Source organism: Lutra lutra, chromosome 13, assembly GCF_902655055.1.
Source record: "Lutra lutra chromosome 13, mLutLut1.2, whole genome shotgun sequence".
NCBI classification, from domain to species: Eukaryota; Metazoa; Chordata; class Mammalia; order Carnivora; family Mustelidae; genus Lutra; species Lutra lutra.
Genome location: NC_062290.1, coordinates 92,819,270 through 92,847,201, shown reverse-complemented (window position 1 = coordinate 92,847,201; position 27,932 = coordinate 92,819,270). Strand labels below are relative to the sequence as shown.

The following is a 27,932-nucleotide window of genomic DNA, read 5'->3' as shown; positions in this document are numbered from 1 at the left end:
CAGGTGCGAGCCCCCTCCCGGGGCAGCCGGCCCCCAGGTTCTCCCCGGGCCGGGGTCCGCACGAGGGAGGGACGGGGGGGGGGGTGCAGGGACGCCCAAGCCAGGTCCCCCTCCCACCCCGGGACCGGGAGGGAGAGGCGCCGGCCCGGCGGATGCGCAGCCGCGCGGCCGTTCTCGGACCCTGGCCCCGGGCCTCGGCGCTCGCTGGGGAGGGCCGGGCCGGGGCGGCGCACTCGGGCGGGGGTCGGGCGTCCCGAGCGGGGACCCGCGGCCGCCGGCCGGGAGGGGGCCGGGAGGCGCCCGGGGCCCGGCTCGCAGCCCAGCTCGGGGCGGGCGCGGGCGGGTCGGCGCCTCCCCAGGCCGGGCCCCGCCGCCTCCCCGGGCCGGCGGGCGGGCGGGCGCGCGCGCGAACTTGGGCTGCGGGCGGCCGGCGGGCACTGCGGCAGGAGGCGGCGGGGCGCGCCGCGGAGTTTGCGGGAAGTGCGGCGGCGGGGCCCGGCCGGCGGCGCCAAGTTGGGCGTACCTGCGGGCGCCCGGCCCGGTCCGGCCTGCGGCGGCAGGAAGTCTCGTCCCCGCGCTCCGGCTCACATGGACTTTCTCCGGCCTCGCCCAGCACCGGCCGCACCGCGGCGGGCGGGGCGCGGGGAGGCGCCGCGGGCCGTTTAAAGGGACAGCGCGCCGGCCGCGCGCGCGCACTCGCCGCCCCGGGGTGCGCGCCCCGCCACCAGGTGGGAGCAGCGACGCGCGGGGGGAGGCGCCCGAGGGGGGAGGGGGCGCGGGGCGTCCCGGGGCGAGGGGCGGGGCGGGGGGCGTCCTCGGCCCCTCCGCGCCACCCTCCGTCCCCCGCCCCCAGCGTCCCGCCCCGCGCCGGACCCACGCCCTCCCCCACCCCCGCCCTCCGACCCCCGCACGGGCCCGCGCAGCCAGGGGGTCCCGGGCCCCGCAGCGCCCCCTCCCCGCGGCGGCCGAGCCTGCACCGAGCGGCCCCCGCGAGGCGGCGCCGGCGGGAGCGCGTGCCAGGACCGCGGGGATGCGGGAGCTCCGCTGGGCGAACCCGACGCCGGGCACCGGGGCTTCCTGCTCGCGCCCGGAACTTGGCCGGGGCTGCTTTCAGGCCTGGCGTGATCCCGGCACACTGGCGACTACTGGGGTGTGTTCCCAGCCGTCCGCCGCTCCCCTCCCAGCCCCGCGGCTCCAGGTTTGTCCGAGGTTCGCTCCTGTGGACAGAGTTGCGCCTCTGAGTGAAACAGGACGCACATTGGAAGGGACCCACAAACGCCCCCTTCTCAGTAGCCCCCATCCTAATCTGGGGGCTGGGGTCAGGACAGGCCACAGTGGTCCTCCCGGGCCAGAGGCAGCGTGGATCCCTCCCTCCCACAAGGGTCCTGGTGGGAAAAGAGGGAGGTACCAGAACAGTGATCTTGAGCATGGGGTCGGGAGGAGGGGATTAGCATGGAGAACAAGGTGTCCACTCGCCTTCCCAGAGAATGTTCTAGACCCCTTGGGAGTCAGAGGCTAGGGCTAAAGCCCTGCCAGTTAGCCAAGGTCATTCATAGGACAATGGTCAGAAGCTGGTCCAAGTACTTCTGTCCCCAACCTCAAGCTGGGTCCTTCACCCTGATCATAGACCACCAACCCCAACTTGCGGGTCTGCACAGAAAACATCCTCCCACCAGCTCACTCTTGCCTTGCCCTGCCCTCTGGCAGGATGAGTGTGACACCCCCAGATCACCACTCAGACCCAAACAGGGTTCTGGTTTCCTCATCTCCAGACCAGTGCAGCCTACTGCCCCTTTCAACCCCATGGGGCAGTCTGACGTGTCCAGGGGGCCTCTCTCTACCCACTAGAGACACAGTCATGTGGTTTGGCATGTGGTCACGTGGTTCCAGAGGTGCAAGGTGAGGGAGACTAAGGTAAACCTCCAGCACCCACCCAGGGGCTGTCTGCAGAAGGCTCTGGAACAGGTGGGGGCCAGGGGCTGGGTGCCTCCAGGCCACCCCTGCAGCCTTGGGATTCCCACTGGCTCCTAAGTGCTATGGACCACCTGGGCAGTGGAAACACAAACCCCCCAGCCCCAGCCCCGCATCCCTCCCCCCAGCCCTGACCCCTCTCCTCAAGCCCCCTGGAGATTGGGGCTTCTATGGATGACATGGTGAGCAGGGACAGACTAGTCTCTGGGCACTTCCAGCCCAGGGTGAGGCCACAGAAGCCATCCACTAGGCCCCCGAGGTCCTCTCCTGGTGGCCCATGAGGCCCCACAAAAGGTCTGGAGGGGTGACCGCCCCCCAGCAGGCAGTGAAGACTGGGCACCACGACCTCCATTTGTGCACTCCCTGGGGGACCCTGCTCACCTGGGGAGCTGGTCACACTTCGCACATTCCGATTGATCGATTGATCGGTTCACTCACTTGTTTTCTAAATATCAAAGGAAGTCTTTCTTCTTTAATGGAGGACATCTGGAAAACACTGAGAAGTTTTAAAAGACAACAGGGAACCAGAAACCCATTCCCCAAGGTAACTACCAGGATTCGGTGGGGTTTCTGGGCATCTGGGTGTGAGTTTACTGCACGAGCACATTTTGTTTTTTATTTTGTAACAAAGATTTTTTATTTGCCGGGGAGAGAGACAGTGGGAGGGAACAGAAGTTGGGGGGGGCAGGCTCCCTGCAGAAAGGAGCCCGAGATCGAGATCGTGACCCGGGCTGAAGGGATTTGCCTAACGACTGAGCCACCCAGTCGTTTAAATACGAATGCTTTTGCCCCCTAACTCACTTCCAGGCCTGGGCTGCGTTTCCTGGGCGCGCTCTAACTTTCTGTTCTGACAGTCCTGTGAGGTTAGCTCTATCCCAACTCCTGTTTTGCTAATGAGAATAACGCAGCTCTGGACGAACGTGTAGCCAGCCCCAGGCTCGCTCAGCCAGGGCTCCCAGGTTGGGTCACCAAGGAACTCAGGGTGTGGGCCCGAGCGCCTCCTGCCTCCGCTGTGAGCGTCGTGAATTAGACATGGTGCGTAGTCAGCCTGGTGTGGGCTGGTAGGCGGGTGAGACGGCCACAGTCCCCTCCTGAGGGATCTGATTAGCGCTGCAGCCCCTCTGCCGTGCCAAAGGAGGCTTCCTCAGCTCAGGAAGACCCGGCCTGGCGTCAGATCCTTTGCTAATGCTGGGGGCGGGGGCAGGGAGAGGGAGGTGACAAGAGATAAATCTGCAAAGATAAGCCCCGGTGCTGGGGGGGGCGGGGGGGTGTACTTGGGAGCAAGGGAGAGAACCAGTGCCTGGCCACCTGTCTGTCCTCCCCGCCTGGATGCCACAAGCCTTGGCGGGTCCTGCAGGTGGCTCAGTGCTCTGTGCAAACCTGACCACCCCGGGGTTGACCATCCATCGAGGAGGGATCTGGGGGGGCACCTTTCTCCTCCCAGGGCTCCTCCAGCCACACATACCCCAAACTCTGCTTCCTCCACGGTTCTGTCCCGGGCGTCCTCCGTGAGCGGTTTTGGGGGTCAGGTCTGCGCGCTGTGCCGCATCCATTCTGGAAGACACTGACCTCCTCCATCCAAGGCTTGTCTCAAAGGACTACGGACGGTCAAACACACCTAGACTCAAGATGCACTCAGCCAGCTGCCTCCTCGACTGCCCGCTTGGGTGGCTGATGGCCGTCTCTGTTCCATGGCCGGACAGAGTCCCTCGCCGTGCCCTAGGCCTGTCCCCCTGCCTCTTCTGCTTCAGCAAATGGCCGCTCAGCCCTTGGGCAGCTCGGGCCAAACACTGGCTTACGGGTCACCTTTCTCCAGTCCCGAGTCCCGTGGGTCCCCTAGGCCTGCAGCTCCCCTGTACAGCTGACCCCTTCTCACACCCACCATCTCTCTGCAGACCCTCCCGGTCCAATCCCCTTCTCCCCAAGTTACTGTGGCAACCCCGAAGCTGGGGTCCCCCGGCTCCCCCCACGCCATCGCCTCGTCCAGGTCTTGTACCACACAGGACCACAGAGATGACTCTAAACAAGTCAGATCAGAGATCCCCTCTGCTCAGATCCCTCAGTGCCCCCCATCTCCCTCCCACACAGAACTTGAGCCCAAGTCTTTGCAACGGCCAAGACCTGGGTCCCCAGCCCACGCTCCCCCTACTTGGTCCTGAGGCAGCCCCAGCTCCCCAGCTCCGCTCCAGCGCACTGGTTTCTGCAAAGCCTCCAACTGCGGGCGTCCTTCTGCCCCAGGGACTTTGCACCTGCCGATCCTACTACCCATACCTTCCCCCCTCCCCCTGCCATGTCTTTGAGACGATTCACTTCCTTTGGGTCTCTGCCCAGTCATCCCTGAAGACTGGGCCTTCCCAACCCTCCCATATAAAAGTGACAAATGGGCTGTCGCCCGCTGACTCTCCCTGACCCAACCCCAGATGCTAATCCACTCTGACACTCACAGCCCCCTTCTCCCCCGCCCCCACAGGCACCAGCTCCCCATATTGTTCACCACCCTAGCCCTGGCCCAGTGGGGTGCCTGGTACAGGTCAGGTGACCATAGATGTCTACTGAGAGTGGGAGCCTGAGGGATGCTGTGCCCTCAGTGATGAGGGGCCAGAGCCCCTGTCCACCTGCCTCAGTTGGGGTCCCTGAGTGTCCAGAGTCTCCTGTTGGCAGGATGGGAAGCAGTAGGCAGGGGACCCCAGGGTCAGACCCTGGCCGGGTCTGCTAGCATGAGAACAGACTCCAGCCCCGTAAATGGCCAAGCAGGAAAACGGAGCCTCCCCCCAGCAGGTGCATGCAGAGTCCTGTTGGCCTGAGCTGAGGGGGGGCTGGGTGTCCACCTAGCGTCCTTGCACCTGGGGCCAGGGCCAGGCCTGCGCAGGGGCAGTGAAGGAGGGTGTCTGCCCTCCTTGTCCCGAGCCGGCCCATTGGCACAGAAGCAAGGACACCGGAAAACCTTCGGCGCCATGGCGTTTGCTCTCTATGGTCCAAGGAGGAGTTCACCGGAGCCAAAGTAAACACCTGACTGATGGTGGGTCCCTCACCCTCCCTGGGGAGCTGCCCCGGGTGGGCTCTTCCTCAGCCCCAATGGGGAGCGGCCGGTGGAGGGTTGTCCTGCCATCGCCCCGAGCACCCGCGTTCCCAGCAGAGGCTAACTCAGGGACGACCCTGACCCCGAGACCGGGAAGCTGCCAGAAAAGCCATGAGGCTCCACTTCCGGCCCCTCCCCTGGGAAGCTCCGGGAGAGGCCCTGGCCGCCCGTGTGCGGCCACACGCCAGCGGCCCACAAAGGACCCCTTTGTTAGGATCCTGCTCTGTGCCAACCAGGCTGCGTGGGGGGGGGGTGGTGTCGCTGAACGCCTGGGTGCTTGGGCCGTCCCCTTGCAGCCAGGGTTGGAGCAGGGCCCCTAGTGTCACCCCAGACTTGGGGAGCAGACCTGCCTCGTCGATCTAAGCGGGGCAGGAGCCAGAGATGCCGCAGACCCCAACCCCCAGACTCGCAGGCCAAGTCCGGCCCCCACTTTGCCCTATTGGGTTTTCCCCACCCCGTCCCCAGTTTTGGATTCGAATCGAGGGGCCTACCCCCCTCAGCACGTCTGCCCGGCACCCCAGCGTGGCACTGGGGGAGCCTTCAGGGGGAGCCAGGTCCATAGGTGGAGGGAACAAGAGCTGCCCGCCCCTCATGGCCACCCTGGGCCCCAGTGTTGCAGGATTCTAGTCTCGTGGAGTCGAAGAATGGATCTCGAGGCCACCAAAGGGTGAGGTGAAGCCAAAGTTCATTAAGTGAAGGTGAGAACAGAAAGGAAAGAAAAGGAGCTCTCTCTCGAGGGACCATCCACCGTGGCTTGCCTGCAGGGCCTCCAGGGTCAGCCTGTTCTTAGAACACTGACCAGAGAACTTGGTAAATATCTTGTCTATATCACATAAGGGGAACGGCCTTTTCTAGGATCACGAGCACAAACAAGGCATTCCTTCCCAACCATTTTTCATGTCTCATCTATAACATGTCTTCACATCCAGTTTCTGTGAGCCTGGTCACAAGCACCCTGCTCCTCTCTCCCTACCCAGCCCTGCTTGTCTCCGACTCAACAAGGCACAGGACACCGGGCAGGGACGTCCAGGGGCCATCTGCCCCAGGGCCCTGGGCCACCGTCCAGCCACTGCCCAACTCCAGACATCAGGCCCTGGCTCCTGTCAGGGGGCAACCTTGAACACAGCCCACCCCCCTCCCCAGGAAACTACCTCACTTTGTTCCTGACCCCGCTCCTGGGCGCTGGGAGGCCTGCGTGCAGGCATCACTGTGTGCACTCCTGCAGGAGGGGAAGAACAACGGGAGGTGCTAACAGGTCGTGAGTCTCCAGGCCCCTCCAGCAAAGGGGCCAGCAGCTTAGCTGCCCCAGAGCCAAGCTCCCAGGTCCCTCTGTCATTCCTCCTCTTACCATGGCTCTGGAGAATTGGCAGCCCCTCCACCTCTGGGAGTCCCCCTCTCCCATCTGGGGACACGCGGAGTTGCGGGTACTCATGGGGGCCTGAGACACAGGGGCACGGGCGTTCTCCGGTGGCCCTTTTCGGGTGTCATCGCGGTGCTCTCAGAAGCCCCTGGGCGGCATGCAAGCTCTGGTGGCTCCGGGCCCTGCCTGCCAGGCCCCGTACCCTGTCTGTGCGGTGTCTGCATTAGGAGGCATCGGCCCACACCGGAAGGGGGACCAAGCGCATTCTGTACTGAAGCTGGCAACAGACTCCTGGGGTTCGGGCCGTGGTCCCCCACCGCGCCAGTCCATGCACCCCTGCAGATGATGAAGACCCTGTACGAGGGGGATTTCGAATTTCCTTGTTTCTGATGGAGAGTCTGGTTGTCCTGCAGACACAGGAGCTGGGGACGAGGGAGAGGTCCAAGGATGAGAAGCACGGGGGAAGGGGCAAGGGGGAGGGGCAGCCAGAGTGGAGAGAGGGGCTGACGGGGCCTCCCCCGCTGCTCAGTAAATTCCCTCTAGGCCTGAGCAGCCAGCCTCTGCCCACTGCCCAGCTTCTGTCCTCCACCCACACACCCTGTCCTTGTAGCACACGCCCGCCAGTCTATGCCCATGACCACAGGGCCTTTGCACCTGTAGTCCGCCTGCCTGGGATCCCTCCTCTCCCTGGGTTGGCACGTGAACTCTGATCGGTTTATCCTTTAGGTCCTACTTTAGGTTCCATCCTACTCAGGTCTTCAGGGAAGCCGTTTGGACCCCCAAGCTGGCTCTCACAGCATTGGGTTCCCTCCTGGGGTGCCCTTCTACACCCCAGCAGATGGTTTAATCTGGCCCCTAGGGTGAGGAGACACAGTTGCTGAGACAGGCCCAGTCATAGTGCAGGCAGCCCAGAAGGGTGGCAGGCAGGGCCCGTCGCATGGTGCAGGGTAGACAGGCTGCACACCTGCCCCCAGAGAGCAGGAGGCCAGGTGGTCCGTGAGCAGGGCTGTGTGCCAGGCCCGGGACTCGGCCCTGGGACACGGCGCGGGGAGAGCAGGGTGGGCCGGGGCAGCTTTCCAGGGCCTTCTGTCTGAGACGGGGGCACAGTCAGAACCCCCAGAATGCCTCGGCCCAGAAAGCCATGTGCACACGGTGAGAGGCCATCGCAGAGTTGGAACGGGAAACTGGCCAGAGAGGCCGCCATGGGGAAAGGTGTACAGTTCTTCACAAACTGAAGAGAATTAAATGCGACTCAGCAGTTCCGCTTCTGATGTGAGTCAAAATCTGGAGCAGGGTCTCAAAGCCTTCTTTGTGCCCCCGTGTTCACGACGCTGTTCACAACGGCCAAGGTGTGAACACAACCTGGTGTCCTTCGATGGAACATCCGCACGAGGTCTCCCCGTGTAGCAGAGCCGTGTCCAGATCCCACTTACTGAAATACCTAAGGGGTCACCCGCTGGAGGGGGGCAGGGGTGCAGGGGGTCCACGTTCAATGGCGACTGTTCACTGCGGGAAGACGAACGCGGTCTGGGGACGGCTGCCCAGCACGTGGGCTACCCCAGAGCTCTGTGTTTAAAAGTAAGGAAGACATGAATCTGATACCTGTTTTCCACGAGAAAACACCAAATGCTATGCGTGGACATGAGAGGAGGAAGCAGCCTGCCAGGCGTTGGCTGAGTGTCCATGGAGGGGGACAGGCTCCCAGTGGTGCAGGGAGGGGGAGGTGGGAGCTGTGGAGGGAACAGACCGCCTGGTCAGCGGAGCCGGGATTCCGCTCCTTCCACGCCAAGCAAGCCTCCCGGTGCATGTGGGGAAGAGGTCTCCTGGTTGCTGGGTTCCAGGAGACCCGCTGGGGATCCTCCCAGGACCCCAGGATGGGGAGCCAGAAGGACCCAGGTGGGAGGCCTGTGATGCCCATTCCCCCAGACGGGAAGATGGGAGGACATTTTGGGGGAATCAAGCCTCCTCTGTGGGCTGCAGGACTCCCTGGGTGGTTCCCGCTTGGGTCACATGGCCCCAGGCATCAGACCAGATGTGGCCAGGGCTCAGTGCACGGGGATGGAGGGCCCTGCTGTCACTGGGGGTCATCACTGCCCCAAGTCCAGTGGTGCGCCCCAGTCTTCCCTTGACGTCTCAGCATCTGGCCACAGGGTCGGACCACCCGCCTCCACAAGCACTTAGTGGCTTCTGGACCACGGGGCTGCGTTGCGTGGTCCCCCACCTCCCGCGCCTCCTCCTTTGCCCACCCCTAGGCCCTTGTCCTGCTGAGGGGACCCCCCCCCCCCAGGTGGCCAGGGTGCGCATTAGGGTCTGAGTGTGCCTGTCTTTGCTGGGATGATGCGGAGTGCCATGACGCCTGGCCCGGCCTGCTCTCCCCACTGCAGGAGCAGGGCTGGCAGCCAGCCCTGGACCCAGAGCCCTCCGGGATGACAGGGGGTGGGCTGGACATGATGGAGCACGGCAGGGCAGGAACGCTGGGTCTGGGGTCGCATGTACACACTAGGGCGCATTCGCCAGGAGCTCCGTCCTGCCGCCAGGCAGCCCTCGGGCAGCTGGGCCCTGCAGATTCAAACCTGGGTCTGGTCTTGCCAGGAAGACCGGGTGCTTGGGGGTCTGGAAGCACAGGAAGACTAAACTTCATTCTCAAGGGCCAGCCAGGGGTGGTGGGGTCTGCACTGGGATCCAAGGTATGCCCACCAGGAGAACCCTCTGGGATGGGCTGGGCACCCCCCCGGACCTCAGGGGAGGTCTGGGCGCCCGCAGGTGGAACAATACCCAGATGGAACCCTCGGGGTGACCGCTACCATGAACCAGGGCCTCCTGAGGGGGTAGCGGTGCCCTCACCACAGGCTCCCCACTCAGCCCTCCCACTCTGGGAGCTCATGCTCAGGGGCTATGCCCCTCAATGGGCACATCCCTTCAGAGGAGCTGGGCACAGTGCTGGGCGTAGCCCCTCCAAGCCCCCACCAGCCGTGTCCCTGCTCCTGGGCCCACCACAGCCATGGCCTGACCCTGAGACAGGGGCCTCTGGAGATGGCATGGGGTCTAGGGCCAGGGAGGTGAGTGGGGGGTTCCATGGGACACCCCAGGTGTGACTCCCACTCCTTCTTCCCCTCCCCCTCCCATTCTGGCTTGCAGGAGAACCGAGTCTTCTGCTCCATGTCCCCAATCTGGCCAAGGGTCTTGCTCAGAGGAGCAGCATAGGGGGCAGGGCTCTACTCTCCACCCCTGACCCAAGTGAGACTCCACGGCTCGGGTGGGCAGGAGCAGGAGCCATGGTCTGCAGCTAGTCATCAAGAAGGGTGGCCCAAGGGGCGCCTGGGTGGCTCAGTGGGTTAAGCTGCTGCCTTCGGCTCGGGTCGTGATCTCAGGGTTCTGGGATCGAGTCCCGCATCGGGTTCTCTGCTCGGCAGAGATCCTGCTTCTCTCTCTCTCTCTCTACCTGCCTCTCCATCTACTTGTGATCTCTCTCTGTCAAATAAATAAATAAAATCTTAAAAAAAAAAAAAAAAAAAAAAAGAAGGGTGGCCCAATGCTGACAGGAGGGCTAACTGAGCACGTTCCTGAAGTCACTCCATGTGGCCGCCCAGGGGAGGGGCCTCCTGCTTACAACCTCACCTCCGAGGAGGAGTCCAAAGGGCTGTGCACTGTCCCCCTTCTCCGGCCTGGGTGGGTCATGTGGCCCATGGGGTCCCCCAGGGAAGGGAGCCAAGAGTAAGGGACAGACGGACAGCCCCAGCGCCTCGAGGACTCAACCGTCTGCTCTGGGTGGTGTTTGGGGCTGCAGGTGGGACTACAGCCCCAATCCCTGCTGGCCATGGCCATGGTCCTTTTCATCTGTCCCTTGTCCTGGAAAATTCTGGGTAAGGACCTGGTGGCTCCGATTCTGGCCAACCAAATGAGGCAGTCAGTCTGGGGAACGGGCCTGAGCTGGCCTTTTGGTCACCAGGTGTGGCCTTAACTCAAGCCTGGGCTTTGTGCTAATGGACAAGTCCCCATGGCAGCTGGAGCCCCAGCCCCACCAGCAAACTCCCCTCCCCCCACAGCCCTGTGTCTGCTGGGTCCTGGGACCTTCAAGGCACTTAGGACCACTGGGAAGCCAGGCTTCCAGGAATGCGTCCTGGAACATTCCAGAGCACTTTGGGAAGGCGCTGGTACCTCTGTGCAATGTGGGGGGCATCAGCACAGACACTGGCTTCAATCCCACAGACCACAGGGCAGGGTCCAGAAGCCAGCACCGCCCAGCACCGCATCCCTGCCCATCCCCGACCTCGCCTGCCAGGAGCCCAGGAATACATCTCAGGGAGCACAGCTGACAAGGTCATGCCCGCCCTGTGCTTGGAACGACACACCAGGGGAGGTAGGCGAGAGCCCCTGCCAGACTCCCAGCAAGGGGGAAGGTGCGTGAGGGTGCAGGGCCCGGCCCCCGCCACAGCCAGGGCTTCTCCTGGGCGGGGAGCACACCCGGCCCCAGGTGGCCCAGGTGGGTGAGCGGATACGGATGCCTCTCCTTGACCCCCTACAAATCTGCCCGGGGACGATCTGCCCAGGGCATTTTGCTGAAGGACTGAACAGACCCTGGGGTTTAAGACTGTTCCTCGTGTATATGCCTCTCCTTCAAACCCCAGGCAGAGCCGGCACGTTGTTAGGAGGTTAATTCTCATAATTGGAACATGTGGGCAATGCAGGCCAGAGGTCCCTAAACTTCCCCGAGAGGTGGGGGGCTAGGCGGCGGCCGGGTCTGCCTGCAGCTGCGCCCACTCCCCGCTCAGCATCAGCACACAGAGCCCGCTCCAGGCTGGAAGGGGCACCAGGAGCTCAGCGCTGGGTCTGTGGCTCGCTGCCTCCCACTCACTGGCTTGCAGACCATCCCTTGGCCCCGCTGTTGCACCAACGGCGGGTCCTCCTGTCGTGGCTGGAGACGCCCGACAGCTGCCCTGGAGATGAAGACTTTCCCACCCAGACTCCTGAAAAGCCCTTCTCCGAGGGCAGCCCCTGTTTGCACCAGACCAGCTCCCCCAGCTGGGAACACCAGCCCAAGGGCAGCAGAGCTGGCCGGCCAACACGTGCTCGGGCAGGGCAGTGATGGACAGATGAGGAGTGTGCAGGGTTGGGGCGCCGTGAGCTCCTGTGGGCCAGACGCATAGGTCATAGCCAGGGCTACCTGGGACCCCGCGGCCCCAGGGGTTCTGCCGGGCCCGGGGCCATCTGAGGCTGTGCCCTGGGGCCCGGGGACATCTGTGAGTCCTTGGAGGACAGCTCGGGTCCCTTCCACAGAAGGAAACTGGGTGAATATTTTGGTTTCGCGGCAGCGGCTGCAGAGCCCGTGGCGCTCCGTTCGAGTGAATTAGGGCAGCACCGCGTCGGCTTCCGTGTGCCTCCCCTTGGTTTAAATTGGATGCTCCAATCTTCTTCTTCTTTTGTCCTAAATTTCTCTCTAACATTTTGTGCAGCTGTAATGCAGCTGCTGCTTCCTGATGCCAGGCAGGCGGAGGGATGGGTGGTGGCGGTGACTCACCTTCCCCCGGGAGGGACCGCAGAGCCTGGCCGGACACGCCAGAGTGGGCACAGCCGCTGGGGGGCAGCCACGGGGCAGCCTCAGGTAAGCCGGGCACCCATACGGCCGGGGCCAAGAGCGGGGGACCCCTGCCGAGTTAAGGGCAGGCGCTCCAGGGCCAGTTCCAGGGCGGGGGGGGGGGGCACTACCTTCCCCGGAGAAGTCCGCCAACTGTAGGCACCTGTCCCCACGGACGCTTCTGGAGGGAGGCGTCCCACCTGCGAGGCCAAGTTTGCAGGGCACTGTGCGACCTTGGACACTGTCTTTCAGAAAGTGTCAGGCCCTAGGGGCACGAGGAGCCTGCTATCATCAGAATGTGTGTCCTGGGGCGCCTGAGTGGCTCATTCTGTTAAGTGTCTGGCTTTGGCTTAGGGCGTGACCTCAGGGTCCTGGGATCGAATCCTGCATCGGGCTCCCTGCTCAGTGTAGAGTGTGCTTACGGTTCTCTCTCTCCCTCTCCCTCTGCCCCTTTACCCTGCACATGTGCAGTCTCTCTCTCTCTCAAATAATAAATAAATCTTTAAAAAAAAAAAAAAGACTCTGTGTTCTCCCCAAAGTCCTGTGTTGAAGCCTAACCCCGCCCCAGGTGAAGGTGTCAGGACAGCCTTGAGAGGTGAGAAGGTTGTTGGCGGAGCGACCCCAGAGGCCCCTGCGGCCCTCCCGCCGCGAGAGGACACAACGAGAAGTCACGTCTGTGAGCCGGGGAGCGGCCCCACCAGACACGAACTGTGCGGGCTCCAGGGTCCTGGACTAGCAGCCCCCAGAGCTGTGGTGGTGGGCCCGGCTGCAGCGCTCCGTCCCAGCCGCCGGGGATGGACTGAGACAGCACAGCCCCCTCGACCCTTCGCTCATTGGACAACTGTGTGAACGCGCCGCGCCCCCCGAGACGGTCTGCCAGCCTGCCCCTGAGGTCAAGACCAGGAACAGGTCCAGGCGGCAAAGGGCAGAAAGGCGTCTCCCCTCCCCTGGGCAGGGCTGCAGCCTCAGCCCCGGCTTCTAGCACCTGCCCCTGAAGAGGGCCACGCGGAGCTCTGGCCCCCTGCGGCAGTCTGGGCTCCTCGGGAGTCCCCCACCCTCATCTGCAGCTCTCCTGGGAGGAAACCCTGGCCTCCTTCCAGGAGGAGGTGTGCCTAGCAGCTCCGTCCACGCTAGACTGTGTCTAGCTGCTCTTGTTTTCCACTCCCATATGTCGCAGGAAAAGCCGGTCCCGGAGAGGCGCAAAGACCCGCACAGGGCAGTGGCGAGGACGCAACGCCCTCCATGCGGTCGGCTCGGTGGCCGTCTGAGCCAAACGTGGGAAAGGCAAATGGAGCAAGCCACTGGGGGCTTCCCTCTCCTCTCTGAGAGGCCTGGAGGGACCCACGGGGGCAGGGAGGCAGGCCCAGCTCCGGTCCACCCTGCCCTGCCCGCTCTGGGGGCGCACAGGGCCAGACTCGGAACTTCGGGCTGTGGCAAACACGCATGCATCATGCACACACATGAGTGCACACGCAGGCGCACACACGCCCCCGTGGCTCGGAGGGTCGAGGGGCTGCAGCTGCTCAGAGGAGCTCAACTCCCCACGCAGGTGGTGCCGAGCTCGGGCTGACTCAGCTGCAGGCGGCGACGTCGGGGCGGGGGGGGGGGGGGGGTCCTCGCACTGCCCCAGGGAGCCAGGAACCCAGGGACAGGGAGATGGAAGCACAGTTGGAAAAACACAGATAATTCCCGGGACGTTATGTCAGGATGTTGTTGTAAATAACGAGTTCACAATTAAAAACTCAGAATTGTATTGTCCGAGGGCTGCCCCTGCCTGGTGTGGGCTGGCAGGGAGCGCATGGAGGCCCCCTTGGCCCTGAAAGGTGAAGGGCAGGTCAGCCGCTGGGCAGCATTCCAGTCCTGGAGGCGGAGAGCCTTAGGGGCCGGGGTGGGGGGTGGAGAGAGGACAGAGGGGCCCTAGAGCAGGGGTGTGGCTGGGCCGTTGCAAAGACCTGGACACCCACCGTCTCTGCTCACCTAGGTCAGCGCGTGGGCAGAAACATCCCCACCAGTGGGGCTCAGGGGGTCAGGGTAGGCCCCAAGTGGCATGTGCACTGTGTCTCCCTGTCTCCTGACCCGAGCGAGGGCAGGAAGGGCACCCCTCCCTGCCCACCCGAAAAGCGGTGTCCGCGGTAAAACCTGCACAACCTCTTCTGGGTGCACCTGAAGGAAAGGGCCCCCCGGGGCTCCAGGGGACCTGGTGCTGACCCCTGGGGCAGGGGACATGCCTCCTGGGAGGCCACCTGACCACCCCCCCAACCCCCGCTGCTCTCCCCAGCCATCGCCCAACGGGGTCAGCCTGGACTGACTGATTTCTGCATGAATATTCATGCCGCAGCCTGGACGAGGCACTGATGTGCTGGGAAAGAGGAATGGAGCCCTGGCCCCTCCTCACAGAACGAATGGCCGCGCGCTTCTCCAGCTCGCACACAGGCCTGCAGGGCTCTCCTCAGGAGACGTTCTCCCACTGACCGACTGACCTGGGGCATGGCTGTCCCCTCTAGAGGGATGCCCACTTTCAGGCGGGGGACCCCAGGCCCTGCCCTGCTCAACCACACGGCCCGCCCCACCCAGCGACCTAGCCTCGTTGTCCTCGCACCAGTGCAGCCCATCCCCAGCCCAGGGCTCAGGGTCAGCGTCCAGCTGGCAGGGGACATGGCTGAACCGGCCAAAGGTAGAGGGGGTCTGCCTCAACCTGGACTCCCAAGCCTGGCGGCCAGGAGTGGCGTTCTGGCCTCCCTTGGATAAGGCCGTGGTTACGCCCGGCCGTCTCACCATGCGCCCTCCTGCGGGCCCTCCCCCAGCACCAGGCGCAGAGGTGGCCACACAGCGAGAGCCACAGCCACTCTGCCAGAGGCCCCGTGTGACACAGCTGCCAGCAGGCCTGGGCATGCTGCCCGCTGGGGCAGGGGGAGGGGCGCAGCCCACAAGCCGCTGAATCAGCGGCTCCCTCCCGTCCTCCCTGTCCCCTCTGGGCAAGGATGCTGGTGAGGCGGGGCGCTCCCGCTTCTGGGAGCTGTCAGGGAGGCACCCAGACTGCTGGGATTTCTGCAAAGTGGCTCCTGGGTGCAGCTTGGTGCAGAGCGGCAGGCGGGCCTCGAGGGGATGGGGCGGCTGGCTGTCCTAGAGGGGCTGGCCCAGAGAGGCCCTTTCCCCGCAGCAGCAGGGCGGGGGAGAGGAGAAGCACTGGGCTCTGCGGAGGGAAGGAAGCTCGCTCCGGCCCAGAAAGGGCTGATTCAGCACCGAGCGCCTGCCGTCTGCCAGCTCCCTCCTCCAATCACAGGCTGCCAGTGACAGGGACCTCTCAAGGTCAGGGACCATCGATGTCCGTGCAGCCAGCCCCAGCCGACCGCCCTGTCCTCCGCAGCAGTACTGGGCTCACACTCTGATCCAGAGCAGGCGGCGCCTGCCCAGCCATCGTCCGGGGTGGGGCTGTGTCCCTCCCCCACAGCCCCCACCATACTGCGGGGGGAGGGGAGACCGGGAAAGACACAGGAGTCCGACTGCCCCTCCAGGTGTGACCTCCTGGGGACTGCCAGGAGTGCCCGCAGGACCAGAGAGAGCATCTCCTGAGATGTCCGTACTGCCCTGGGTCTGGACGGCACCCAGACTTTCTCACATAACCTCTGGTTTCTGGAAGTTCCCAAAGCACCACCCTTCCTCGCCATTGCCCCTCTGCCAGCTGATTCCCCTCCTCCTGACAGCCCTTTGCACCCTCCTACTGGCCGCAGAGGACTCAGGCCCTGGGAGGCCCGCAGCAGAGGGGCGGCTGGAAACCGCCAGAGGGTGAGGGCGTGGCCACTGAGGCTTTTCCTCCTGCCTCCCCGGCACCTGGCAACCGCCTCAGGGACGCCCCTGCCTCCCCTCTTTGTTCAAGGGAACTGCTTCTCTCCTCCCTCCTCTGCCACTCCCTCCCTACCCCCCCCCACCCCCCCAACACTTCTGTCCTAACCCTGACCTCCAGACCCAGCCTGACCCTGCCTGGACCATCCCCCTGCCAGGCTAGGAGACCTCCAGGAGCCCCTCCCTCCCCCACGCAGGCTCTAGCGGAGCCTTGGCTCCTCATCCCCACCTCCCCAATCAAGGACAAACTTGCCACCACCTGCGTCCAGGTGCTGTCACCAGGGGCAGCCTGGCACCTGCAGAACCTTCCAGGTACTCTTCTCCCTCTTCTCTTCCCTCCCGCCCCACCTTGGGCCCATCTTCACCCACCGGGGGTCCTGCATGAGCAGCAGGGGCCCTGCCTGCCCTCCCAGCTCACTGGGTCTGACATAGTGGCTATCCCGGGTCACTCCCTCCCCCACCCACCTTGAAGGCAGCCTGGGCCATCCGGGAGGGAGGAGGAAGCAGGAGCCACGGAGGCCAGGCAGCTCTGCAAGGATGACTCCTGGTTCCTAAACCCGCTCCAGCTCCTGGCATCTGCCAGCCCAGCCCTGGGACCTGCGCTCAGGCCTGCAGGTCAGTCCTTTTTCCCAAGACAGGGAGCTCATAATGAGCACACACTCTGCCCTAAATGACATCTCAGCAGAATGCCCCCGAACGGAAGCCGCTGCCCTCACAGGTCACCCCCCCACCCTACCCCATGATGCCCTGAGGCTGAGACCCCTCTCTGGGTGGCAGCGTCCTGACTGCAGCCTCGGATCCCAGCCCTGCTCTCCCACTGCTTGGCCCAGGGCTCCTGTCCTTGAAGATGGGATCGAGGAGTTGGCCAGAGGCCCACCCGGTGGAGGAGGCCTCGAGCTCACCAAGTACCATCCTAAGTTGGCCTGCTGGGGCTGCTGCCCTGGCAGCCGCCAGCGCCCGGCGCCCGCAGCCACCGCAGCCGCTTACCAGCTCTGCCACCACAAGCCAAACCCCGAAACAACTTGGGACTGTTTTCTGCTGGGAAAATACCCAGTTCCACAAAATCCCGGAAGCAGCAGGTCGGCGGCCTTTCCATGGCACTTTCTGGCCAGCGCAGCAGTGTGGCAGGGCATCCCTGTCATGCGCGAGGAACAGGGGTGTCCCCGCATGGAAGCTCACAGACGTTTACAAAATAAAGATACTAAGTAACCATGCGTCTCTCGTTTTTCCAAGGCTTTTGGTTAAACAAGAACCGCCGCTTTGGTTTCCAGCCGGCGTCCTCCCCGCGCACAAGGATCTTCCTTGGGAGGGAGCTCACACTGTGCACTCGGTTCAAGGACCTACTCCCAGGCCCTGTGAGGACCCTACACCCTCATTGGAGGGTACAAGTCGGCCCCAGGGACCTTGCTGGGACCCGCTGCCGGCAGGGCCACATTGTCCCTGCCGTCCCGACAGACTCCCGGCTGCAAGGTCAAGGTGGGCCCCTTGAAACCCCACACGGGGGTCCCTGCCTCGGCGCTGCAGACGCCTGCTTTAAAGCGTCCTCGATTTTGCCTGGGACAGACTCCTTCCATGGCATCTTTGGTCGGTCAGACCCTTACAGAAAGAACAGATTTTGAGCTTTAAGCAATCACTCCATCAACGTGTTAAAAAAATAAGTTTAATGCAGGTGGCTCATCTCATAAAGAATTTAACAGGCGCTCGCGTCACCGAGCATGTCTGTGTTCACCGTGCCAGCTCCTCATGTGGCCACAACCACAATCGAGGCAGCCCAGCCACACCCCTCCTGCCGTCCTGACGGTGCGGACACACGTCCACCTCTGTGGCGGGAGCTCTGGGGGGTCTGAGTTAACACAGAACAAAACTTTTAGGAAACAGCATGATTTAGTGCAAAAGATTCTCTGCAGTGCTGAGAAGTGGGGTACACGCAGGTCAGCTCCCCGCGGGGCATCCAGGGAGCCCGCAGACTCCACCCAAGCAAGGACTTCGTCCCGGGAGCCCTCCCACTGTCCCCAAGTTGACAATTGCTGGACAGAAGCCGGCTACAAATCAAAGAGCGTGGTTTCCAGCTGAGCTTTCTTCACCTTCTCTTCTTGATTTGGAGTCTTCCTCCCGGGGCACCCAACTGTCCCACAGCTCCTCTGGCCCCTGGACTGCCTGGGCACACAAGGTCAAAGGGGCCACTGCCCATGCTCAGGGGGTGGTGGAGGGACAACTCGGGATGAGGAGTTTGTCACCCCCAGGATGGGGCTGTCTGCTGTCCCTGGTCTCTGCCTGTCGTCCCATCACAATTATTCCGAGCGGCTTCTCACCTGCCAAGGAGACCTGCTGTGACTATGGGGCCACCAGGCCACCCTCTCCTCCTCTGACAGAGAAGCGAGGGGTCTGCACAAGACATGGGCCCCCCGATGGACCAACAGGCCCTCCACTCCTTCCGGCCCCATATTCAGTTCTGCTTGTCCCTCAGCAGCGGCTCCAACGCGGGGGCAAGAACACAGGGGCAGCCCAGCCCGTGCACACGCACGCTCAAGAGGGGCTCTTTCAGCGGAAGCTCTGCTCACGTCCCGGGGACGGGCGCGCAGAGGCTGTGGTGCTTCTCCAGACCTCTGACGTCAGCTCCCTGCACGCACGTTTCAATTGCCAGCCATCCCTCAAAGGGAGAGAGGCCAAATCTCGGCTCCCCTCCCCACCCCCAGCCGGAAGGAGTTCAGGGGCCTCCCAGAATTCCATGCTTGGAGAGACTATGAGATCCCGCCTGACGTTTTCAACAAACCTGCCCAAGAGGTAGGCAGAATGCCCAGGACCAGGGCTGGTCCCCAATCTGGGAACTGGCCAAGGCTGCCTGTGACTCCCACTCAACCGCGTCTAAGCAAACCACAGTGGCCCGGAAGCCCGGCCTGGAACTCAGGACTCCACCACCGCTCAGGGGGACAGACGGAGGGCCTGAGCGCTGTGCCGGGACGTGGGCGGCCCAGGGCAGAGCGAGCAGCTTTGTGGCAGTGCCGACGCCAGCCACTTGAGCCTGACACTTCCCTAAGGCTGGGGCTGGGGGCTCACAGGGAGGGGCCGTGCAGCTGGCCAGGAGGCCCTCGCTCGCAGCCTGTGATGCCCGTGTCCCAGAGAGGAAGCAGGGACACAGAGGCTCTCCAAGGGCAGGCTAGGCCAAGGGGCCTCACCCTGGCACAGCCTGGAAAAGCGAGGGCTGGAAGCGTGGGCTGGCGGCCAGGTGGCGCTGACCCCCCAGGGACATACAAGGAGGATCAGTGCAGAAAACGAGCAGCAGAGGGGGCGCCCGCGTCCCCTTCCCGGAGCAGTCTCAGCACCTCCCCCCCCCCCCCCCCCCCCCCCCCCCGCCCAGACCCGCGAGGCGGGAGGAGTCCCGACCCAGCCGGTCAGGAGAAGCACGGGCCGCAGGGAAGACACCCCCCGGCGGAGGCCCAGGCCGGGCCCTCACATGTCCACGAAGACCATGAAGCACCAGCCCAGGCCCCCGACCAGCAGCACCGTCACGCGGATGCCGTAGATGAGCAGCTCGTTGAGGAGGCGGAAGTCCACGCGCCGGCGGCCCAGTAGCAGCAGCAGCACGGATAGCTTGAGCTGGAAGCGCAGCAGGACGCGCACGCCCAGGTACTGCAGGCAGAAGAGCGCGGCCAGCGCGCCCCAGAGCGCGGCGGTGAACAGGCTGCAGCTGAAGTAGAGCAGGAAGCGGATGAAGCCGTACAGCCAGCGCGCGCGCACGTACACGTCGAAGTTGTTGTACTTGGTGCGGGCCAGGCGGGAGGTGCGTGCCGGCCCGCAGGCCGCGTGCAGGCAGGTGGTGTGCGGGCCGTGGAAGGAGCGCACCCGCCGCGGGATGGGCATGACCGGCATCGGGGCCCGGGCGCTGTGGCGAGCTGGTGGCAGCACTGGTGTCCGCGCAGCGGTCGGCATAGGCGTCATGGGCACCTAGGCCCGCGCGTGGCAGCTGAGCCCTGGGGGGTGCAGCGGCCTGCGGGGAAGTGACAGAGACAGGAGCGGGGTGAGCCCCGGGACGCCGGAGCCGGCCACGGGGAACCTGCCCCCTTGGCTCAGGTGCCCGGGGGCCGCTCTCGCCACAGGAAGCATCGAGGACGCTTCAGAGGCACCGGACGCAGACTGAGGAGCCAAGCGCGAAGACCAGACAGGGGGTCCAGAGCCCTGGCGCTGAGGCTCCCTAGGAGTGACCTGAAGCCGGTCCGCCCCCCTCCCCTCCCTGCCAGGCTGGCCGGGGCGCCGGGCTCCCGTGGGGGCGGGGGAACGCTGGGGACCACGCCTGGCAGGCAGAGGACATCGCAGGCCTGGGACCAGGAAAGGACAAACGCCGAGTGGTCTCGTGACCGCCTAAATCACTCGTGGGGGGAAAGATGCACGTGCGGACGTTTGAACAGCGGGGCAGCCGCGGGGGCTACGGGCTCGGGAGACACGTCCCACGGGCCGGCCAGGGGCGTGCGCGGGGGCGGAGGCCGGGCGGGTCCAGGGCTCCCCGCAGGTTCGGCCAGAGCCTGGTCTGAGCCCCGGGCGGCTCCGCGCGCTTGCCTCGGTCCGGCCCGCACCTGCACCTGCGGGCCTCGTCCGCTGGACTCCGCGGGGCTCCCTGCCCAACTCTCTCCCGCCCCGGGCCCGCCGTCGCTACGCACGGTCCCCCCGCCCAGCGTCCGCGCCGCGGGCTCCCGGGGCAGGCAGGCGGCGGGCACCGGCGCGGACCCGCGAGCCACCCCCGGGCAGGCCCGTCCGCCGCTCACCAGGTGCCCTCTCCGCGCCGGCGCCGGGGAAGGCCGGCGGTGCGGGCGGCAGGGCCTGCGGCACCCCCCGGCCCACGGGGCTCCAGGAGCAGGGCGGCCGCATGGTGCTCACGGCGCGGCGGCTGCGGGGCCCGGCCGCTCACGCGTCCCAGCCCCAGGCCGCCCCGAAGGGCCCGGGGCTTCTGCGCCCGGCGGCCGGCGGCGTTTGGCCCAGCGCGGGAGCCGTAGCGCCGTCCCTCTGCGGCCACCGTAGCACTTCCCTCCCACCCCCTCCGCCCGAGCCGACACCGAGAGCGCCTCCCTTCCCCCAGGCTCGGAGAGACTCTGAGCAGCCGGAACTCGACACTTCCCCAGGGCGTGCGTGCTTACGTGCCTGCGTGCGCGCCGTCCTTAGCACTGCCGCCCGACGCCTCGTCCCGCGTACGCCGCCGGCTGCTCGGCCTGTCTTGCGCAGGCGCAGATGGTGGGCCTGCGCGTGCGGACCGTGGGCAGCCCCTCCGCGCACGCGCGCGCCGTCATCACGTGTCCGCGGCCCCGGGAGCGGTGGCCAGGCTGGGGAGCGGCCCACTCCCGCCGCCGCGCCCGGCCTTGCCCCAGCCGGACCCGGAGGATTGCGCGCGGACTCGTGAAGGGTTTCAGGCCTGCCGGGTTCCGGGTCGCTCCCTCGTAGATGCGGCTCCGCGTCCCCGAGAATGGGGGCCTGCCGCCTCCCGGGCCCGAAGCCCCGGGGCCCTCGCCTCCGGCCCGCCAGCCCGCACCCCGTCCCTGCTGCGGGCTCCTGCGTCCTGGCCTTTGCGCTCCTGGCTCTCGGGGAGGAGGCCGGGCAGGGTCAGCGGAAGAAGCCGGAGAGCTTTGAAAGGTGCCCGGAGCAACTGTGAAGGGGCAGCAGATGGCAGAAAAGGAGGATATTTTAATAAATATTCCCTAAAATGCAGCCTTCTTCTGGTTGGTTTCTGCAGTAACTGCCTGCTCCACACTCGGACCCTCTCCCGCCCCGGTCCAGCCCTGTCCCCCGGGGCACCCCATCAGGCCCCTCCAGGTCTGTGCGGAGGTCCCATTGCTCGCTGCATGACCTGTCCCTTCTCGCCGGTTCTGTTCCTCCTCAGCCGCTTGCCGAGCTCCTGCTCACCCTGCGAGACCCCAGTCCAATGCCCCCTCCTCCGGAAAGCTGCCTCCGCCCGCGCGGCATCCCTTCCCGGGCATCCATGCCCTCCCCGAGTGTGCGCGCGGCTGCTGCTTGCTCTGCGCGGTCTTCCATCCCCAGAGCTGCAGACACCTCGCGGACAGACCCACGCCCCCATCAGCCCAGTTTTCTCGCCCGGCCAGGGTGAGACGTGCTTCTGCTTCGTGGCCCAGTGCACACGTACCGTGTTCACACAACCCCGGAAGCCTCACGAAAGAGCACTTCTGAGCCACAGTCTGGTCCGTCCCCACGTGCCGCCCGGGGCCCAGGCTCGCAGGTAAGGAGCCTGGCAGGCGAGCACAGGGTGTGTCCTCAGGGCTGCCTTGGGGCAGGGCCAGGGGAAGCCTCCGACCCTGCTATCTGTTTGCAGGTCCTCATTTGGGGCCCTGGTGGGGATCCCCATCCCGCTCTCCACCCTCCTGAGTACCCCTGTCCCCAGGCTTCCGCTCGGGGCTGGGCAGCGGGCAGTGGCCGGGCGCCACCTGCTGGGACGGTTTCCTGTTGCTGCAGACCGGCTCTGCGGGAGGGAAGGGTGGGAGCGAGGCTGAGTCCACTGGGGGCTTCCAGGCCTTAAAGCGGCTGTCCTGGACCCGCCCAGCCCGGCGTCCCCAGCCGTCTGGGGCTGCTTTCGAGCAGAATGGAGTGGGCTCCTGGGAGGACACCCAAAGGCCTACAAACCTGAGAACCTCTATCCTTTGGCCTCTACGGTTCGTTGGGCCCCGCTCCCCACTTTAAACGGGGAGGAGGAGTGTCACCCTTGGAGTCATGTTTAACTCACTCGTCCTCAGCAGGGGTCAGCGTGACGTGCAGCTCGTGGTGACACTGACTGCTGGACACCAGGCAGCATGCTTGCCCCAGTTCCGAAGCCTGGTCGAGCCCTAGCTACCAGGGGGGCTCAGCCTCTGGGGCCTCACACACACCCCCAGTTTCCTGGCTGCAGCGCAAGGGCTGCACTTCTGCCCCCGGCTCCGGGCTGCCTCAGTGACCAGATCCTGAGGCCCAGGTGACCCTGTGGCGTCTCCAGGGTTGGGTCAGAAGAAGCTGCACACCCCCCCCCCCCCCATGTCCTAATGCTCCCTCCCGGAACCAGCTGCTGTGCTGGTGGATGCTGGGCCACGGAGGTGGGGAGGGGCACACATGACAGGCGTGTGAGGTGCGTGTGGGGGACGCCATTCAGGGGGCTCCGGGCTGGGCTCTTTTTTTCTTTTTTTTTTAAAGATTTTATTTATTTATTTGACAGAGAGAGATCACAAGCAGGCAGAGAGGCAGGCAGAGAGAGAGGAGGAAGCAGGCTCCCTGCTGAGCAGAGAGCCTGATGCGGGGCTCGATCCCAGGACCCTGAGATCATGACCTGAGCTGAAGGCAGTGGCTTAACCCACTGAGCCACCCAGGCGCCCCTCTTTTTTTCTTTTTAATGTTTCTTTTATTTTACTTTATTTTTTTTTAATTTACTTGACAGAGATCACAGGTAGGCAGAGAGGCAGAGAGAGGAGGAAGCGGGCTCCCTGCTGAGCAGAGAACCCGATGTGGGGCTTGATCTCAGGACTCTGAGATCATGACCCAAGCTGAAAGCAGAAGCTTTAACCCACTGAACCACCCAGGCGCCCCGGGGCTGGACTCTTCTGAGCGCAGCTTTCGAGTGTCCGGGAAAGGCAGCAGACGTGTGAGCGAAGGAGGCTCATGTGATCCCGTAGTGGTTGCGTGGGCCACGCCGGAAGCATGGAAGGGAGGCAGTGAGGAGGGGTTTGTTGGGGGGGGCGTGTGGGTCCAGTGGGGGTCACCTTGGGCCACATGGCAGGGGTGTGGCAGCAGTGTGGATAAGAGTGGCAACATAGAGGGGTCTGTGGTGGTTCTGTGGAGCAAGCACGTGGGTAGCACATGGGGGGGTCTGTAAGGTGGTCACGTGGCTGGCACGTGGTGGTCATGTGCAGACCACAGTGTGGGCATGTGAGGGAGGCCATGAGGAGGGATTCACGGGGGGGGGGGGGGAACGGGTCATATGTGGAGTTACATGGGCCACGTGGCAGGGGCGGGGGTCCACGTGGGTGGCATGTGGGGTGTTAGATGGAGGGTACTCGGGGTCTCTGTGGGGCACACACGGGCACACGGGGGGGCATTTGGAGAGGCTGTGAGGAGGGGCTCCGTGCTGAGCACCATGGCCATGGCTTTGCCCCGTGGGAGCAGGAGTGCAGCTGGGCGAGAAGGCCACAGGGCTGGGGCGGGAACCCCAGACAGCACAGGGCAGAGAAGCTTGTGTGGGCCGTGTCTGGGTCCCGGCCTGCAGACCGGAGCTGAGGGGAAAGACTGGTGTTCTCAGTACTAGGTCGGGGGCGGTCTGTTACCAGACCCTGTGAGCGGAACACGTGGTTTCCAGTCCTTACCACCTGACGGTACACGGCCTTGCCCCACTTCGTGGGTGAGGAGACACTGTTGGTCGGCGGGCCCGGCTCTGACCCCAGATGAGCCCAGCACCCCCAGTGGCCACTGGGTGGCACGCACACTGAGACGCCTCCTCCCAGCGGCCGGCAGGCCTCCCTGTGGGGTCTGGCGCTCCATCTGACCTCTGCTTGTCTGTCCAGTGACCCTGTCCCCTCTGGGTTTGGGTGGCACAGCATCTCCCATCCCCGCTGTGATGGCTCCTCGACCTCTGTGACCCCAGACAGGATGCTCTTCTCGGGGCGGCTCCAGGCCTGGAGTCCAGGGAACCACCTGCCGGTAGGACACAAGGGCCCATTGGACGCACCCCGAGGTTGGTCACCGTAGAGGTGGTAGACGGCATTCCTGGGGGCCTTGGGAGGAACCAGCTCTGCCCACACCCGGCTCTCAGGCATCTGGCCTCTGGGAGGTGAGATACGCTTCTGTGGTTTGAGCCGGGGTCTGTGGCGCTCTGGACGGCCACCCTGGTGAACGAACACGTGTGTCTGCTACTTCATTAGCCGTCCTATTCCGGGACCACTTGTCGGGCAGCCGGGACTGGCACGGCTTTGAGAACAGCACCGGCCACGCTGAGCACCTTCTGTCGTTTGTCTCCTGAGAACGTTGGTCACAGCCCACATGGGGGTGCTGCCCCTATACTCGTGTTGCGGGGGCTCTGGGGGCTCAGCCCCTTACTCAGGCCCCCGTGGGCTGCGAGGAGGGTCAGGCCTAGGCCGGGTCTCTGTGCTGTGCCGACCTGAATGTCCACGAAAACGTTCATCTTCCGATGTTGGCTCCCTGGCAGGGGCGTGGCCAGAGCAGGAGGGACAGACAGACAGGTCCTCTGTCTTCTCAGCAGACCGCTTCAGGAGAGGGAATGTGGCCTTTCATCCCACCTCTCCTCCCCTCCTCACTGTCCCCCAGCTGGCCGCGATCTGCCATCTCTCCCAGTCCAGGGCAGGCTTGAGCTAGGTGCCTGGTCTTGGCGTGGCTGTGTCTGGGCCTGGCTGCTTCTGCCCGCCGGCCCCCGCCCCGCCCCCCACCCGGCCCTCCAGCTGAAGCTGCTAAGGGGAGGGAGGGGCTGTGCCCGGCCTCGTCTGTGGCCTGGCTTGCACAGGGCCCAGGATGGGCGGGACTGCCCGGAGGCCTGGCATCACCGGGGCAGCCGTGAGCCCTTGGTCTGCCAGGCTTCAGTCCGGCGCCCACGCCCACAGCCTGTGGGAAGTGGACCGCGGTGGGTGCTGGGGAGGCACTCAGGCCTCATCGGGGGCCATCGTGAGTGATGCCGGGGGCTGTCGGGGAGCTGCTGGATGATGGCTTGTAGATGACAGACCCGCCTGAGTCACAGGAGGTGGGTCTGTGGTTGGATGAGTCACTGGACTGTCCTGGCGGTTCTCCTTCATCAGCCAAGGAGGCCCTGCAGCCCCAGGGGCTGTTGGAGGGTTTAGCGAGGTGTGGCCTTCGCCAAGGCGGGGCAGAGTAGCGCTCAGCAGCGCTGCCATCGGGATGTAGGGAAATGCTCACTGTACACCAGCCACGGAATCCGCGGGCGCACGGACACTCCGCCTCCTCTCTGCGGTGAGGAGGAGGCCGCGTGGCCAGCTTCTGCGTGGCTCTGCCCTCCTCCTGGTCTGCAGGCTTTATGCCACTTCGTGGATGTGCCCTCTGGAAACCCAGGTCCCGGCCACCCCAGAATCGCCTTCAAGGTGAGCGCCCTCGCGGGGTCCAGCCCTTTGCAGCCCCGCACACCCCCAGGGCCTGGCTGTATTTCCTCCCGCGCTAATTTCCCCGCGACACTGTTCTACCCCGTTGATTGAATGCTTCTGGGCTGACAGGGGCGAAGATTTGCGGCGCAGCTCATCACGGCCCCAGAGCAGGGCGGGGCGGCCGGCGGAGGATCCCGGGCTGCGGGCATGTTTTATGGCACGGGGCGGGGGGGGGGGGGGGGGGGAGACAAACATACGCATTTATATGTCACTTGTTGCAATATAAATGCTAACTTGTACTCCTCTCAAAACTTTTAATGAATTGTACACATTCGGAGAGATTTATAGGGTGAGCGGAATGGCACAAAATGTTACTTTTAACATATTTGTCTCTTTGGCAACAACACCAAAAAAACCTGGAAGATACCGCATTCAGAAATAAATCATAAGTAGACGCATCTTAAAAGAGGTTTATTTGGGTCGTTAATGGTTGATGGGCCCCCCAGTGCAGGATATAAAGTTAAATTATGCAAAATCAAAAACAAACCTTATAATACTTAATCAGACATGCATAAAACTGGCAGGTCCAATAAATTCTCCCAATTAACTTGCTTCAGGTCGTGATTGCACTCACTAATTTAATCAGCCCCAGAGTAATCGGGAGGCCGGGAGCTGATGAGCGAGTGTGGGCGTGTGCACCGCGGGCGAGGGCAGAGCGCGGAGGTGGGGGCCACCGAGGGGGGCGCTGTCTCGCACGAGGGCAGTGGTTGGCCCACCCGGAGGGCCAGCGGCCGGGCACTGGGCTCAGAGCCTCACGGGCGTGCCGTCCTGGGACCTCGGCAGCATCCACCTGGGTCCCTGGGAGGAGCCAGGCCTGGACATGGCCATCTGGAGTGAAGTCCGCGCTCGCTCTGCTTGGCTCCAGATGCCCCGGGCTCTCCTTAGCTGCGGACACCAGCCCCTTCCAGAACGTACTTGGGATGGTTCTGTCCCCGGCGTCTGCCCCAGAGCCTGCCCCTTCCAACCTCCGATTCTTGATTAAACGAGGGCTTTGAGAGGCACCGGGTGGCTCAGTTGGTGAAGTGTCGGACTCTCCATTTCAGCTCGGGCCATGATCTCAGGATCATGGGATCGAGCCCCATATTGGGCTCAGGCCTCAGCGGCAAGTCTGCTTAAGACTCTCTCTCCCTCCCACTCTGCCCCTCCCGCCCACTGTCTCTCTGTCTAAAATAAATAAATAGATCTTTAAAAAATAACAACTGACGGTTTTGACTCCAGTGTGCTTTGTCCTTCCTGCCGGGGCGGGGAGGGTGGACAGTGACAGGGAGAAGGGCCAGGGAGGAGCCCAAGCCCTCACCTGGGCCTGCAGGGGGAGGCAGGGCTCAGCTCCAGGCCCAGCCCCCAGGGTGTCGCACAGCTGAACTCCCAGAGCTCACGCTGTTCTCTGCCAGGCAAAACGCTTCATCCTATTTTACTGTCAAAGTCGGGGTTATGTTGCACACCTGGGTTTGCATTCTGTCCTCCCCAACCTTGACCTTACTATGTAATGAACATTTTTCTGTGCCAATGAATGCGCTTCACGAATCGGGCCTCCGGTGCTCTGTTATGACGTCATCAATTCCTCTCTGACCGGACATGTGTGTCGGTGCCAGTTTTTTGCGCTTATAGATAATCCTGCAGTGCACACCTGTTTCTTCCGGGCGGATCGCCGGCAGGATGACCACGGGAGGCTCCTGACCCGGGCCGCGGCAAGCCCCTGGGCCCACTCGCTGCAGCAGACAACCCAGGGCCGAGGTTCCGTGCTAGGGGCTCCCTGCCCGAGCTCCTGCCTTCACCACCCCTCAGCCGGTCTCCCTGGCACAGACGCGGTCTCCTGAGAACCGCTGGGGGAGTCGTGCCTCTTGTCATTCCCCCAGCAAGCAGCGAAGAGCGCCCACTGCTCGGAGAGGGGCAGCTGACTCGTCCTCACCAGCGTGGGTCCGCGAGCAGGCCTGTGCTGATGTCACGCTCAGTCTGGGGGCTCAGGCGCCTCTGGGAGGA

General features: G+C 64.2%; 3 protein-coding genes across 8 annotated transcripts in view; 1 reads left to right on the top strand and 2 right to left on the bottom strand.

Moving 5' to 3' along the window:
* NACC2 (NACC family member 2) overlaps window positions 1-680 on the bottom strand; it is a 66,392-nt gene extending 65,712 nt beyond the window's left edge. Inside the window, 1 exon segment of the mRNA XM_047698867.1 lies at window positions 524-680. The gene's annotated coding sequence lies outside the window, so the exon portion shown is untranslated.
* Window positions 330-27,870, top strand: LOC125082925 (uncharacterized). 3 transcript variants are annotated; one of them, XM_047698849.1, is made up of 4 exons: window positions 330-343; window positions 8,108-8,117; window positions 21,448-22,048; window positions 27,460-27,870. In XM_047698849.1, the coding sequence occupies exons 3-4, from the start codon at window positions 21,657-21,659 to the stop codon at window positions 27,767-27,769; spliced, it is 702 nt and encodes a 233-aa protein (XP_047554805.1). In that variant the 5' UTR covers window positions 330-343; window positions 8,108-8,117; window positions 21,448-21,656; the 3' UTR covers window positions 27,770-27,870. The 3 variants fall into 3 exon arrangements, with proteins under 3 accessions (XP_047554805.1, XP_047554806.1, XP_047554807.1); XM_047698850.1 differs by lacking the exons at window positions 330-343; window positions 8,108-8,117; window positions 27,460-27,870 and adding exons at window positions 24,431-24,520; window positions 26,818-27,064 and having other exon boundaries at window positions 21,657-22,048; XM_047698851.1 differs by lacking the exons at window positions 330-343; window positions 8,108-8,117; window positions 27,460-27,870 and adding an exon at window positions 22,563-22,985 and having other exon boundaries at window positions 21,657-22,048.
* TMEM250 (transmembrane protein 250) lies at window positions 17,470-21,090 on the bottom strand. 4 transcript variants are annotated; one of them, XR_007122145.1, is made up of 3 exons: window positions 20,589-20,743; window positions 18,141-19,816; window positions 17,470-17,671 (listed from the first exon to the last, which is right to left on the bottom strand). XR_007122145.1 is itself a non-coding variant. In XM_047698862.1 (2 exons), exon 2 carries the CDS (start codon window positions 19,765-19,767, stop codon window positions 19,279-19,281), a length of 489 nt encoding a protein of 162 aa, XP_047554818.1. In that variant the 5' UTR covers window positions 19,768-19,816; window positions 20,962-21,090; the 3' UTR covers window positions 17,470-19,278. The 4 variants fall into 4 exon arrangements, 3 of the variants coding, with proteins under 3 accessions (XP_047554818.1, XP_047554819.1, XP_047554817.1); XM_047698862.1 differs by lacking the exon at window positions 20,589-20,743 and adding an exon at window positions 20,962-21,090 and having other exon boundaries at window positions 17,470-19,816; XM_047698863.1 differs by lacking the exon at window positions 20,589-20,743 and adding an exon at window positions 20,958-21,042 and having other exon boundaries at window positions 17,470-19,816.
* Window positions 27,871-27,932: the final 62 nt, after the last annotated feature.